Genomic DNA, 15,264 nt, shown 5'->3' on the forward strand with positions numbered 1-15,264 from the left:
CTAGATTTGCTGATGCATTGAGGAAGCGGTCATCTGATCCAGTTCCAGCTTCGAGGGTCTCTTATCCTCCAGAAGTCTCTGATTACAGTGTCTCTCACCCTCCAGCTTCCCCAGTGGCTCAAGCAGTAAAGAATCCACCTGGAATGCAGGAGACTTGGGTTCGATCTCTGAGTTGGGAAGGGCCCCTGGAGAAGGAAATGGCAACCCATTCCAGTGTTCTTGCTTGGAAATTCCATGGACAGAGGAGCCTGGCAGTCTATAGAGCTGGACAACATGAGCACAGACCCTCTCTCCTCATCCTCCTGCAGGCACCATTTCCAGCATTTTCCTGACCTAGGTTAAATCAGGAGAGTAAATCCTATGAATCAGTTGGCCAGCTTTAGACAAACAGCCTTTTTTCTTGATGAATGGATTGGTCTGCTTTTCCAAAAGCGTTTATAATGAGATATACTAGCTATTGCACAGATTCTGCATTGGCAGGCCTGTAAATAGTTGGGGGCAGTTTTATTACCCAAAAGCATTTAACTAATGCATTTAAACTGGCCTCAACCACAGTTTGAGTTGTTTTATTTGCTATTTGGACCATAGGGAATAACATGTTTGGAAACATGTTTTAGATTGGAAACACCCTCACTAGGGTTGGAAATTCTTAGTTAAACCAGTATAATTTGGGTGGTAAGTTATCCCATTGAGTTATTAACAAGACATGCGGAAATGGTGGGGTAGGAAATCCCCTCTCTGAGCCAAGGACTCTATATGCGACAGCAATACTGCAGCTCATATATCATTCACGGGCCTGGTGTGAACAACGAGGTCAGGCCTGATTCAGTGAGCTGGTTCATCAGGAGGAGACAGAGGGGCTTTACAGTGCATCTTCCCAGAGTCCCAGGCCACTACATGGAGACCAGATGAGACAGTTCGTCCCCAACACATCAAAAAGAGCCATACATCATAAACATACTTAGAACACCCCAGCATCAGTCCTGAGGGCTCTCCAACACCATGCGCTGGCCACGAATTCTGAACTCCCAGAGCCTACTCCAAAACACAAGGCTAAACTTTGCTTTGGAGCCCCTTACCTTTTCTTAAGAAAAAAAACAAAAAAAAAGTATGATCAGTCCAATGATTAATATGATCAGTCCAATGATTAATACACCCATTCCAATATAGAACCAGTCAGTTTTCTTCTCAGATTCTGCAGAAAGAAGGAAGAAAACGTTAAGAGGAAGCCTACTGGCAGGGGCCAAAGAGACCACATGGCTGCTTCTAGGCTCTGTGTGGTTGCATGTCATCTTCTGTCAGAGACAGTACCACCAACCTTCTGCCACATGTCTTTGCCCTCCTCTATCCTATCACTTACACTTCCAGACGTCAAACAGTCTGTTTGGCACTTATCAGAAATACAGCAATATCAAACACCACATACGGTATGCACATGCTGTGCACATGTTTAAAGCTTCCACACCACTATACCATCCCGTATCACCTGTATACTGCTAGAGACGGGATGTCACTCTCCCCTCAAAATCTGAATGCTGAAATCTTAATGCCCAGCATGACAGCATTAGGAGACAGGGCTTTGGGGAGGTGATTAGGTCATGAGGGTGGGGCCCTCAGGAGTGAGATCAGTGCCCTATAAAGGAGGACCCTGAGAGATCCCTCACACCTTCCACCTTCTGAGGACAGGATGAGAAGTCTGAAACCTGCCAAAGGGCTCTCACCCAACCATGCTGGCCACTAATCTTGGGACTCCAGCCTCCAGAACTGTGAGAAGTGAAGTTCTGTTGCTTATAAGCCGCCTGCATGCATGCGTGTGCGTGCTCAGTCATGCTGAGCACTCCAGTCACGGCTGACTCTTTGCAATCCCATGCACTGTAGCCTGTCAGGCTCTTCTTGCCCATGGGATTTCCTAGGGAAAAATACTGAAGTGGGTTGCCATTTCCTTCTCCAGGGGATCTCCCCAACCCAGGGATTGAACCCACATCTCCTTCTTTGGCAGGTGGATTCTTTACCACTGTACCACCTGAGGAGGCTCTTATAAGCCACCTAGTCTGTGGCAATTTGTTACAGCAGTCCATATGGGCTAACAGGGCTTACCTGGTGACTGGTGATAATAAAGAATCTGCCTGCCAACCTACTTCCATATTCTTACCTAGGAAATCCCACGGACAGAAGAGCCTGGCGAGTTACAGTGCATGGGGTCACAAGGAGTTGGATACAACTTAGCGACTAACCAACAGCAATGGGCCAAGATATATGTATATATATCACCCAGCCCAGACAAATCCCTGATACCAAACACACAAAGCATATTTCAATTTCATAGTCCCCTGTTTCTGAGGTACCCTAAACACATCTGTGCAAACACTACCCACACAATCCCTGGTCTTTACTTCCAAGAACAATTTTTCTCTCCCTTCAGGATCATCTCAAGCCCCACCTGGCACACCCAGACCACATCCCTCAGGGCCACCAGTCAGCCTCTGCTTTCATTACCTCTCTCAGCTCTATGCAGATGCAGTGGAACAACAGGGTCATCCCCACCTAGGACCAGAGCCATGAGCATAGAGGCCACGTCACCTAGGGGACCATCTGTCCACCTAGGGGACCATCTGTCCTGGCTTAGGGACCTAATCTGGACTGTCGACTCGGGCTGAGCTAAATCAGACCAATCTTTCTCCCCTTCTCTATATAACCAAAGTTTATATGATACTCCCCTCAAGAGGAAGAGTAAGGGAGATGTCCAGGAAGATGCTTACCTGGATGTAGAATCAAGCGGAAGTTGAAACTCTGGATTGTGGGCAAGGATACATGCCATACCACACACTGATAGATGGTCCCATTGTCTTCCAGAGATGGCTTCAGCCTCAGGTGGCTAGTGATATTAAATGTACCATCCTCATTCTTGACCATGTGGTCAGTGGTGATGTTCTTAGAAAATTCCCGGAAGTGGGGATCATTCTGGGTCCACTTTTTCCACGTGATGTTAATATGCTCTGGGTAGAACCCACTTGATGTACATAAAATATGTTTGTCCCCGCTATCTTTCACCATGACTTGTTCAGACAAGTTGCTGACTGGCTGAGCTGCCAGGGGAGAGAAATCATTCTTTGAGGGTAGGTAGAGATTTGCTTATCATCAGCTCAATGTCAGACCCATGGCAAGCCTTCAGGAAAGCGAAGTAAACTGAATGGTATTCTGCTTAGACTAAGTGTTCTGGGTACGTTGGTCCCAGTGCCAGCGGGGTACTGATATGCTGTGACCCCGAATCTCAGGCAGTTTTATAAAGCAGAGTTTCTTAAGCCCCTCTGTGTCATAGATACCTTTGGGAATCTGAAGAATCCCTTGGAATAAACACTGATGTGGGCAGAGGCTGCTAATTGCTGCCAGTCTCCATTCTTCCATGACACCTCCAAGTTAAACCTGCTTCTCCCACCCTCCTCTGCAGCTGGGTATAGTCATGTGACCTAAGGGTCTGAAAGTCTGATTGTAATCAGAAGTGGTGAGAGCAACTTCTAAGAAGTATCCTGAAATAACAAGGGTATCTTAAAGAAAAGAACAATGTCTCTCCCCCTCCCCTTCCTTCTTTCTACAGAATGGCTGGAATAGTATGTCATGGCTGGGGAGAGAGAAGCTGTTTCTAAACACAAGGTGGAAATGCAGGTTGAGGACAGCAAAGTGACAAGATAAAAGGATCCTGGGTCCCAGATGATCAGAGCACTGCCATATCTGCCCTGGGTTGGCTACATTTTTGTGAAAGGAAAATAAGCCGCCTTCTTAAAAGCACTACTGACCTCTGGCTTCCCCTCTCACATGTAAAGATCTTGAAAGTCATCATTTCTACCCTTGGAACAGGAAAGAAAGCTGAGCTGAACAAACTGAAAATCCACGGCTTTCTTTAGATTCATCGAAGAATCGAGGTGACAGGGCAAACCACCACCCTGTAAACCAGAGACACACACAGGCAGATTGAGAGAATCACAGCCAAGATCATAAAACCTTAAGCAGAACGTACTAGAGCAATAAACTGGTTGACATACATAAGCACTAACTCTGACAAAATGCTAAAGGATACGTGTGGACTAGGTTGAGAGTAATAATCTCCTAGAGGCCCAGCCTTAGAGGGGGCCACACACTTTCATGAGTTGTACCTCCAAGAATCGCACCAGGCTCTCACTGTGAAGATCCAAGAAAAATCCCCTCTTGTTTTGAGCAGGGAAGAAAAGAAAGGTAACTATTTCAAAATATACCCAGGACTCCCTGCTGGTCCAGGGTTTAAGAATCCACCTGCCAATGTAGGGGACACAGGCTTGATCCTTGGTCTGGGAAGATTCCACGTGCTGCAGAGCAACTAAGCCCATGTTCCACAACTACTGCAGCCTGTGCGCCCTGGAGCCTGTGTTCTGCAGTGAGAGAAGCCGCCGTAATAAGCAGCCCACACACCACAGCCTGGGAGTAGTGCCTACTTGCTGCAACTAGGGAAAGCCGGTGCACAGCAACAAAGACCCAGAGCAGTCAGAACTAAATAATTAAATAAAATTAAATATATATATATATACACATATACACACACACACACCCAGTGCATTCTCCACAATAAAGGATGCTCTCAAGGGAAAAGAATTTGCCAAAGTCTTATCTGGCTTCCCTGGTGGCTCAGAGGTTAAAGCGTCTGCCTCCAATGCGGGAGACCCGGGTTCGATCCCTGGGTTGGGAAGATCCTCTGGAGAAGGAAATGGCAATCCACTCCAGTATTCTTGCCTGGAGAATCCCATGGACGGAGAAGTCCATGGGGTCGCAAAGAGTCGGACATGACTGAGCGACTTCAACTTCACTTCAACTTATCTGACCTGGGATAGTGATGTTTAGCCAGCTCCAGCCCCCTCTAGCCTTCCTGTCTCACCTAGAAACACTTGTGAAGGTGAGACAGTCTAGGGGCTCAGGCAACTCAAAGAATGAGAGTTCATCAGAAAATTATAAACAGCTTCCCCTCTATGACACCGTACCACTACATCAACAGAGCCCTAGAATGATAACAGCAGATTACAACTGAGAGAGCTGTTAAACACAGGCTCGATTTCAGAAGGAGTTCATGAGGAAACTCAAAGAAAACAAGGCAAGGGGCGGGAGGAAGACACCAGAAGGAACTGAAGTCTCTGACAGGCATAGCATTAACATTAAACAGAGTGCAACTCCTAGCCAAAGAAACCCAGATCCTCATACCAAAAGCCTATTCACCTCAGTTCCTATTATCTGATACGTAAGATCTAGTTTTCAACAAAAAATTACAAGGCATGCCAAAAAGTATGAAAAGACAAAGCAAGCATCAGACCCAAACTCTGGTATGACACAGATTTTGGAATTATTAGATAGGGACTTTTAAATAATGATTAGGCACATGTGCCCTAGAGCCCATGCTCCACACTGAGAGGACACTGTAATGAGAGGCATCCCCTATTTGCCACAACTAGAGAGAAGTCCGTGGAGCGATGAAGACCAAGCACAGCCAAAAACAAATAATTAAATAAAACTATTTTTGAAAAAATAGTAGCCTTCAGAGCAAAGAAAATTATCAGGAGGAAAAAACTAAGGAAATCTGAATAAACTACGTAAGTAAGTGTTAGTCACTCAGTCGTGCCCTACTCTTTCCGACCCCATGGACTGCAGCCCACCAGGCTCCTGTGTCCATGAGATATTCCAGGCAAGGATACTGGAGTGGGTTGCCATTTCCTTCTCCAGCGGATCTTCCCGACCCAGGGATCCAACCCAGGTCTCCCACACTGCAGGTAGATTCTTTACCGACTGAGCTACAAGCGAATAAACTATGGACTTTAATAAATAATAATGTATCAATATTGGTTCATTAATTATAAAAATACAGCATAAATGCAAGATGTTAATAGGGCAAGTGGGGTGCGGAGGCAAGAGTAATATGGGAACTCTGTACTATCTTTGCAATTTCTCCATAAATCTAAACCTCTTCTAAAAAAATAAAGTCTATTTATTTATTTAATTTTTGAAAGACAAAAAAAAACCTTTTATTTTAGGCTATCAGTTGCAGAGGAATTCTAATATACATCCCTACCTCCAAAATTGATATGTACAAAACATTCCAAGTCTTCAGTGAAATTGTGGAGGGCTCACAGATACTGCCCTCCAGTTATACTGAATTGTACCCCCTCCCAAATTCATATGTTGAAGTTCTAAATCTATTCCCTCAGACTGTGACTATATTTAGAGATAGAGTTTTTTTTTTTTAATTAATTGGAGGCTAATTACTTTACAATATTGTAGTGGTTTTTGCCATACAATGACATGAATCAGCCATGGGTGTACATGTGTTTCCCATCCTAAACCCCCCTCCAACCTCCCTCCCCATTCCATCCCTCAGGTTCATCCCAGTGCACCGGCCCTGAGCACCTTGTCTCATGCATCAAACCTGGACTGGCGATCTATTTCACATGTGGTAATATACCTATTTCAATGCTATTCTCTCAAATCATCCCACCCTCGCCTTGTCCCAGAATCCAAAAGTCCGCTCTTTACAGCTCTGTCTCTTTTGATGTCTCGCATATAGGGTCATTGTTACCATCTTTCTAAATTCCATATATATGCGTTAATATACTGTACTGGTATTTTTCTTTCTGACTTACTTCACTCTGTATAATAGGCTCATTTCATCCATCTCATTAGAACTGGCTGAAATGCATTCTTTTTAATAGCTGAGTAATATTCCATTGTGTATATGTACCACAGCATTCTTATCCATTCGTCTGCTGATGGGCATCTAGGTTGCTTCCATGTCCTGGCTATTGTAAACAGTGCTGCGATGAACATTGGGGCACACGTGTCTCTTTCAATTCTGGTTTCCTCAATGTGTATGCCCAGCAGTGGGACTGCTGGGTCATATAAGCACATGCGCCGTGAGCTGGGGCAAACCCAGTGTGGTCCATACACTGCGAGCACTCCCCACACACGCCAGTGACATTTGTTTCCAGTGTTCCTCCCCACAGCACAACTGAACAAGTGAGCCTAAATAAGTGACCACCTTCACCCATGTCAGGGCAGAAATTAGACACTAAAGAGACTTGCAAACAGAAGAAGCCAAAATAAACAAAGAAGAGGGAACCGCTTTGGAAGTGACAGGTGTAACACATTAAAACGCTGTAGTGAGCATTGACTAAGCATTGGAAGGGGCCTATAAACCTTGAGAAGTATAAGCTGGAACAAGGAACTATCTGAAACTGAACTGACCCCACACTGCCCTCAACAGCTCCAGAGAAATTCCTAGATATATTTTACTATTATCATTTTTTAATTTTTATAAGTTCTTTATTACTCCTTTAATTTTCATTTTTATAATCTATTATTACCTTGCAAAAAAGGACCCTATTTTAAAGCAAATTTCATATATATTTTTTATAATTTTTGTGATTTTGTTTTATATTTTTAATAATTGTATTTTTGAGAGTCTAACTTCTAGATTTTTAATATTTGCTTTTTGGTATTTGTTATCAATTTTGTACCTTTAAGAATCTAATCTTCAGGCGTTAGTTCCGGTAGCAGAGGAGACACCGCCGCAGTTGCTGCCACCTCCGGGGTTTCTGGCTCTTTTCTCATCGCCTTAAATTCGGGTGTCTTTTATGAATAATCAAAAGCAGCAAAAGCCAACGCTATCAGGCCAGCGTTTTAAAACCAGAAAAAGAGATGAAAAAGAGAGGTTTGACCCTACTCAGTTTCAAGACTGCATTATTCAAGGCTTAACTGAAACTGGTACTGATTTGGAAGCAGTAGCAAAGTTTCTTGATGCTTCTGGAGCAAAACTTGATTACCGACGATATGCAGAAACACTCTTTGACATTCTGGTGGCTGGCGGAATGCTGGCCCCAGGTGGTACACTGGCAGATGACATGATGCGTACAGATGTCTGTGTGTTTGCAGCACAAGAAGACCTAGACCATGCAAGCATTTGCTCAGGTTTTTAACAAGTTAATCAGGCGCTACAAATACCTGGAGAAAGGTTTTGAAGATGAAGTTAAAAAGCTGCTGCTGTTCTTAAAGGGTTTTTCAGAGTCGGAAAGGAACAAGCTGGCTATGTTGACTGGTGTTCTTCTGGCTAATGGAACACTTAATGCATCCATTCTTAATAGCCTTTACAATGAGAATTTGGTTAAAGAAGGGGTTTCAGCAGCTTTTGCTGTAAAGCTCTTTAAATCATGGATAAATGAAAAAGATATCAATGCAGTAGCTGCAAGTCTTCGGAAAGTGAGCATGGATAACAGACTGATGGAACTTTTTCCTGCCAATAAACAAAGCGTTGAACACTTCACGAAGTATTTTACTGAGGCAGGCTTGAAGGAGCTTTCAGAATATGTTCAGAATCAGCAAACCATAGGAGCTCGTGAGGAACTCCAGAAAGAACTTCAAGAACAGATGTCCCGTGGTGATCCATTTAAGGATATAATTTTGTATGTCAAGGAAGAAATGAAAAAAAACAACATCCCAGAACCCGTTGTCATTGGAATAGTATGGTCCAGCGTAATGAGCACTGTGGAATGGAACAAAAAAGAGGAGCTTGTGGCAGAGCAAGCCATCAAGCACTTGAAGCAATATAGCCCTCTACTTGCTGCCTTTACAACTCAAGGTCAGTCTGAGCTGACTCTGTTACTGAAGATTCAGGAGTACTGCTATGACAACATTCATTTCATGAAAGCCTTCCAGAAAATAGTGGTGCTTTTTTATAAAGCTGAAGTTCTGAGTGAAGAACCCATTCTAAAATGGTATAAAGATGCACACGTTGCCAAGGGGAAGAGTGTCTTCCTTGAGCAAATGAAAAAGTTTGTAGAGTGGCTCAAAAATGCTGAAGAGGAATCTGAGTCTGAAGCTGAAGAAGGTGACTGAATTTTGAAACTACACCGTCAGTAAAGCAAACAGGAGTTGTAGATAAAATGTCATGTCTCATGTGTCCTGGTTCTTACATCTTCCTACCTCCCTATATCAAGCATGATATAAGGGCTTTCATGGCAAATTTTATTTTAACTGTTTCTATGGTTACTGGAAATGTTGGATTTAGTTTCTAAAACCATGTTTTAGGTAGCTACAGGAGCTATAGATTTGAATCTGATGTTGCATTAGTCTTTTCAGTTATCTTCTACCTCCTGTATTTTCTACTGTAATAATGTAATTTAAGGCCTTCCACAATGAACAGTTCACTTTATTCCCTGGGTTTTCTATATAAACAGTTTTCAAGATATGATTTGGTTAAAAATAATTTGTTATAAAAATTGTTTGCAAATTAAACTGTAAAAGTAAAAAAAAAAAAAAAAAAGGAATCTAATCTTCAGTTCCCATTTTTACTTAGGCGTGTGATTACTGGCTTGATTGCTCTCTCCCCTTTTGACTCTCCTTTTCCTCCCCAGGTCACCTCTATCTCCTCCCTCCCCCTTCTCTTCTCTAGTTAACGCTGTGAATCTCTTTGGGTGTTTCCGGCTGTGGAGAACACTTAGGGAACTGATCACAGACAGATTGGTCTCTCCTTTTGACTCCCTCTCCTCTCCTCCTGGTCACCTCTGTCTCCTTCCTCCCTCTTCTCTTCTCTGTGTAACTCCATGAACCTCTCTGAGTGTTCCAGACTGTGGAGAGCAAATAGGGACTTGATTACTGGCTAGCTTGCTCTCTCCCCTTTTGATACCCCCTCTTCTCCTCCTGGTCTCCTCTATCTCCCTCCTCCCTCTTCTCTCCTTCATGTAACTCTGTGAACCTCTCTGGGTATCCCCCACGGTGGAGAATCTTCTCACATTAACCTAGATGTTTATCATCGGTGCTGTATGGATGGAGAAGTCTTGAGGCTACTGTAAGAATAAGACTGAAAGCCAGAGGCAGGAGGCTTAAATCCAAAACTTGAGAACACCAGAAAACTCCTGACTCCAGGGAACATTAATCGACAAGAGCTCATCCAAAAGCCTCCATACCTACACTGAAACCAAGCTCCACCCTAGAGCCAACAAGTTTCAGAGCAAGACATACCAAGAAAATTCTCCAACAAAACAAAAAAATAACCCTGAGCACAAAAAAACAGGTGGCCAAAAGTCACACCAAACGCACAGACACCTCAAAACTCACTACTGGACATGTCATTGCACTCTCCAGAGAGAAGAGATCCAGCTCCACCCACCAGAACATCGACGAAAGCTTCCCTAACCAGGAAACCTTGACAAGCCACTCGTCCAGCCCCACCCTCAGGGAGGACCCTCCACAATAAAAAGGAACCACAAACGTTCAGCATACAGAAAGGCCACCCCAAACACAGCAATCTAAGCAAGATGAAAAGCCAGAGAAATATTCAGCAGGTAAAGGAACATAATAAATGCTCAGCAAACCAAACAAAAGAGGAGGAGACAGGGGGTCTACCTGAAAAAGAATTCAGAATAATGATAGTAAAGATGATCCAAAATCTCAAAAACAAAAATGGAGGTACAGATAAATAGACTGGAGACAAGGATTGAGAATATGCAAGAAAAGTTTAACAAGGACTTAGAAGATATAAAAAAGAGTCAATCAATAGTGAATAATGCAATAACTGAGATCAAAAGCACTCTGGAGGAAACCAACAGTAGAATAACTGAGGCAGAAGATAGGATAAATGAGGTGGAAGATAGAAAGGTGGAAATAAATGAAGCAGAGAGGAAAAAAGAAAAAAGAATTAAAAGAAATGAGGACAACATGAGAGACCTCTGGAACAATGTTAAATACCCCAACATTCAAATCATAGGAGTCCCAGAAGAAGACAAAAAGAAAAGGCCAAGAGAAAATACTTGAGGAGGTAATAGTTGAAAGCTTCCCTAAACTGGGGAAGGAAATAGCCATCCAAGTCCAAGAAACCCAGAGCGTCCCAAACAGGATAAAGCCAAGGTGAAACACCCCAAGACACATATTAATCAAGTTAACGAAGATCAAACGCAAAGAGCAAATATTAAAAGCAGCAGGGGAAAAGCAACAAACAACACACAAGGGGATTCCCATAAGGATAACAGCTGATCTTTCAATAGAAACTCTTCAGGCTAGAAGGGAATGGCAGGACATCCTTAAAGTGACGAAAGAGAAAAACCTACAACCCAGATTACTGTACCCAGCAAGGATCTCATTCAAATATGAAGGAGAAATCAAAAGCTTTACAGACAAGCAAAAGCTGAGACATAGGGTTTTTACTGAGGTTGTTGGTAAGTTAAAAGAGATCATTAGGTTGACCCCTAATCTGACTCATGTCTTTTTAGAAGATTAGGATGCACAAGCACAGGAAAAAGACAACCAGCTACAAGCCAAAGAAAGAGGCCTCGGAAGAAACCAACCCTGCTGTCACCTTGACCTCAGACTTCTAGACTCCAGAATTGTGCGAAGATTAATTTCTGTTGTATAAGCCACCCAGTCAGTAGTGTTTTGTTATGGCAGCCCCAAGCGCATCCACAGAGAATCCAACCTACTTATAATAGCAGAAAGAGGAGTTCAAAAAGGTGTTTAGGGAAGAACGTTGCTGTTGTTAAGTCTTGACTGAGCACCTGCCTTAAAACAGCACTGGCCGAGCATTTTCATACATGATCTTATGTAATCCTCAGAACACTGTGAGGCAGGTAAGACTTGTTACCTCATTTTGAGTGGGAAAATTCACAGGCAAAGATATTAAATGGCTGACCAGTCACTCAGTTTGGAAGCAGCAAAGTCAGACAGAATAGGATTCAGACCCATGAAACCAGAGTGCAATCTCTCTCCTTCCCCAGCTACCTTTCAGAGGTATCTCTTCAGTGAAGGCTAACTCTAGACATACCAGGGAAATTATTTAATTACTGTGAGTATCTTTTACTGCTACTTTAAATGGACCAAGCTCTATTCTGAGCATTTTACCTGCATTTAAAAAATTTTTTTAATTGGAGTATAATTGCTTTACAATGTTAATTTCTGCTGTGTAACAGTGTGAATCAGCTCTAAGTACACATCTATTCCCTCCCTCTTGAGCCCCTTCATCCCACACCCCCATTCCACCCTTCTAGGGCATCTCAGAACACTGAGCTGAGCTCCCTGTGCTGCACAACAGCTTCTTACCAGCTATCTTACCTGCATTTTTCCGAGCCACTTTCCTATAATCAATTCTCAGAAAAAATACTATTACATGTGTTTAGAGTTTCAGCGTGATTAAAAACTTGCCCAAAGTTGTTTAGAAGTCCATGGAAGTCCTGGACTCAAACCTATGCCTATTTGACTCCTAGGCCCATGCTCTAAACCTCTGCTCCACTCAGCCCACCCACATCTCCACCGCAAGCCCCATCACCATGAGAATCACAGGGCACTGCCCTCAGACACTCACCTACAACCTCCAGCCAGACAGTCCCCTGAGCCTTCTGAGGAGTAACCACCAGCTCACAGCGGTACTCCCCTGCATCCTCCAGCCGGACACCAGGCAGCTGCAGTGAGGCATCTCCCATCTCCAGACTCCGTAGAGACACACAGGCTCCACGTTGGGATGCCTCCCTGTGGTTCCCGAAATACTCAAACAGTTTGGTGTAGGTTTCAGACTTTTGACTCTTCTGAAACCAGGTGATACCCATACTTTTGATGTCCAGCTGTGCTGAACCAGCGATCTTGCAAATGATAGTCACATTTTCATTCAAGAAAACCATCTGAGTCCTCCCTGCCATCTCCACTTGCAGTAAACCTGTGGCAACAAGAGAAGGTTATGGAAGACCCTTGAAAGAAACATAGTCCTGGTACTCTAAAACACAATCATGTGATTGGAAACATCTTCCCCTTTTTTTTTGGAGGGGGAGGGACAGGTCCAGAGGGGTGGCAGGTCCAGGGGGACATCCTCAGATACAAAACCCCTTAGTTCATGGCCCCTCATTAACCCACATAAAATCCTGGAACTTTGTTTTTTCCTTCCCCCAACCAACCCCACCCCCACCCCATCCACCCAGCCAATCCAACAATATCCAAAATAAAGCAGTTTCCTTTCCACCAACCTGGCCTCTTCACTGGCTTTTGAGGGACCAACAGATGGAGCCCACTTTCGGTTACACCCATGCACTCTCAGTAAAGACTTCAGTGAAGTCAAGACATGCAGGTGGAGTCTATTTCCTTTTCTTTTTAAAGGGAATTTCAGGGACTCTCAGCTAGAATGATCCATGGCCCAATTCCTTCTCCCCTGTTGAAGAGGTTTCTGTTGAGTGTTTTCTGTTTTTGGCCACCACGGGTGGCATGCGGGATCTTAGTTCCCTCCCAACAGAAATTGAACCCCTGCCTCCTGCAGTGCAAGTAGAGTCTCAATCACTGGACAACCAGGAAAGTCCCGGAGTAATCTCATTTCACATTTTTTATTTTTTCCCTCAGTTCCAGCAACTAGCATGATGCAAGGGAGAAAGAAGTTTACAGAACACCAGAGCACAAACTTGAGGAAACACTTCTCCGGCTCCTACACGAGGGGACTCTGCACAAAGCAGAGATTCAGTATGTAATTGTTCAATAAATAAATCAGCATTTTCCGAAAGCTACCTGGGGGTTATTCACGCCCCTATACTGAAAAGCAGAGATACTACTTTGCCAACAAAGGTCCGTCTAGTCAAGGCTATGGTTTTTCCAGTGGTCCTGTATGGATGTGAGAGTTGGACTGTGAAGAAAGCTGAGCGCCGAAGAATTGATGCTTTTGAACTGTGGTGTTGGAGAAGACTCTTGAGAGTCCCTTGGACTACAAGGAGATCCAACCAGTCCATCTTAAGGGAGGTCAGTCCTGGGGTGTTCATTGGAAGGACCGATGCTAAAGCTGAAACTCCAATACTTCGGCCACCTGACGCGAAGGGCTGACTCATTGGAAAAGACCCTGATGCTGGGAAAGATTGAGGGCAGGAGGAGAAGGGGACGACAGAGGATGAGATGGCTGGATGGCATCATTGATTCGATGGACATGAGTTTGAGTGAACTCCGGGAGTTGGTGATGGACAGGGAGGCCTGGCGTGGGATCGCAAAGAGTCGGACACGACTGAGCGACTGAACTGAACGGAACCCAGCCGACTGCGATCTCACGGCCTAGCGACCGCGACCCCTCCTCCCTCCTTCCTGCTCTCCCGCATCCTACCTGCGATGTGCTGGAAGCGCTCCAGCACCAACACCGACAACCGAACCCAGAGCAGCCACCCGGAGCCCCACGGCACGCGTCCAGCAGCCCTCTTCGACATTGCAGTAGCCTAGCTTTACCGGCGGCCTCGAACTTCCTCTTTGTTCCTTTTTCCTCTTAAGAGTGAGCAGTGCCTAAGAAGTGGGTGGAAAGTGTATTCTCTCGCGTCCAGACCGAACTACAGGCGTATTTAACTAAGGGCGCACGTTCACCTCCTTAGGTCTCTGGGCCCCTTCTGCGGAACTCTGCGATGTCGTCTTGGTCACTCCGTTCACGAAGAAGGAAAAGTTTCGCCGAGCGCCTGCTCAGTCGCACCTCTGCCAGCCGCGCGAGGAAATGGGTTCCGCTGGGAGCCGCGGACCGGGGAACAGGCAATCTCCACCTCCCAGGGCGGGGCGGACTCGCGGACGGGCGGCGGGGCGGAGGGATGCGCGCACGGGCGGAGGGATGCGCGCACGCGCGGAGGGGCAGCGCGAGGAGGGATGCGCGTTCGGGCGGAGGGGCAGACGCGCAGAGGGGCGGAGGGATGGAAGGATGTGCGCATGAGCGGAGGGACGGACGCGCGGACCGACGGACAGGTGGGCGGACGGGCGAGCTGTCTCTAGGATCGCTTTGTAAACCGGGCAGGATCCGATTGCCCCGGGCGCTGCTCTAAGGAAGATCCACTTAGGGTGGCATGATAAACTTGCTGTTGCTGCTGTCACTTCAGTTGTGTCCGACTCTGTGCGACCCCATAGACGGCAGCCCACCAGGCTCCCCCGTCCCTGGGATTCTCCAGGCAAGAACACTGGAGTGGGTTGGTGTCCGACCCTCAGCGACCCCATGGAGTGCAGCCTACCAGGCTCCTCCGTCCATGGGATTTTCCAGGCAAGAGTACTGGAGTGGGGTGCCATTGCCTTCTCCCTAGGGGATGCCATCTCTGGGACCGAGTTCACCCCTTGCCTTCCGGCTCTGGCTGTTGCCCACCCGCCTGTCTGCCTCCGGTGGGGAATGGGCTGGTCAGCAGCCGGCTAGCTCTGCTCTGGTGTTTGCTCAGTCCTTTGTTCTGTGAGCGGGCCTGGCAGTACCTTATGTTAGAGCTTTTCACGGGAAAGTTCTCACTCTCT

The 15,264-nt window shown here is 45.4% G+C and overlaps 2 protein-coding genes across 2 annotated transcripts; one reads left to right on the forward strand and one right to left on the reverse strand.

Moving 5' to 3' along the window:
• On the reverse strand, positions 1-14,355 carry NCR3LG1 (natural killer cell cytotoxicity receptor 3 ligand 1). Its single transcript, XM_052652777.1, is given in 6 exon segments — positions 1-227; positions 230-333; positions 1,060-1,195; positions 2,760-3,086; positions 12,359-12,706; positions 14,120-14,355. Coding segments are annotated over 6 exon segments (1,242 nt in total). The 5' UTR covers positions 14,220-14,355.
• Positions 7,562-9,217, forward strand: LOC128060377 (eIF5-mimic protein 2-like). Its single transcript, XM_052652778.1, is given in 3 exon segments — positions 7,562-7,954; positions 7,956-8,644; positions 8,747-9,217. Coding segments are annotated over 3 exon segments (1,155 nt in total). The 5' UTR covers positions 7,562-7,643; the 3' UTR covers positions 8,902-9,217.
• Positions 14,356-15,264: the final 909 nt, after the last annotated feature.

Source organism: Budorcas taxicolor, chromosome 15, assembly GCF_023091745.1.
Source record: "Budorcas taxicolor isolate Tak-1 chromosome 15, Takin1.1, whole genome shotgun sequence".
NCBI classification, from domain to species: domain Eukaryota; kingdom Metazoa; phylum Chordata; class Mammalia; order Artiodactyla; family Bovidae; genus Budorcas; species Budorcas taxicolor.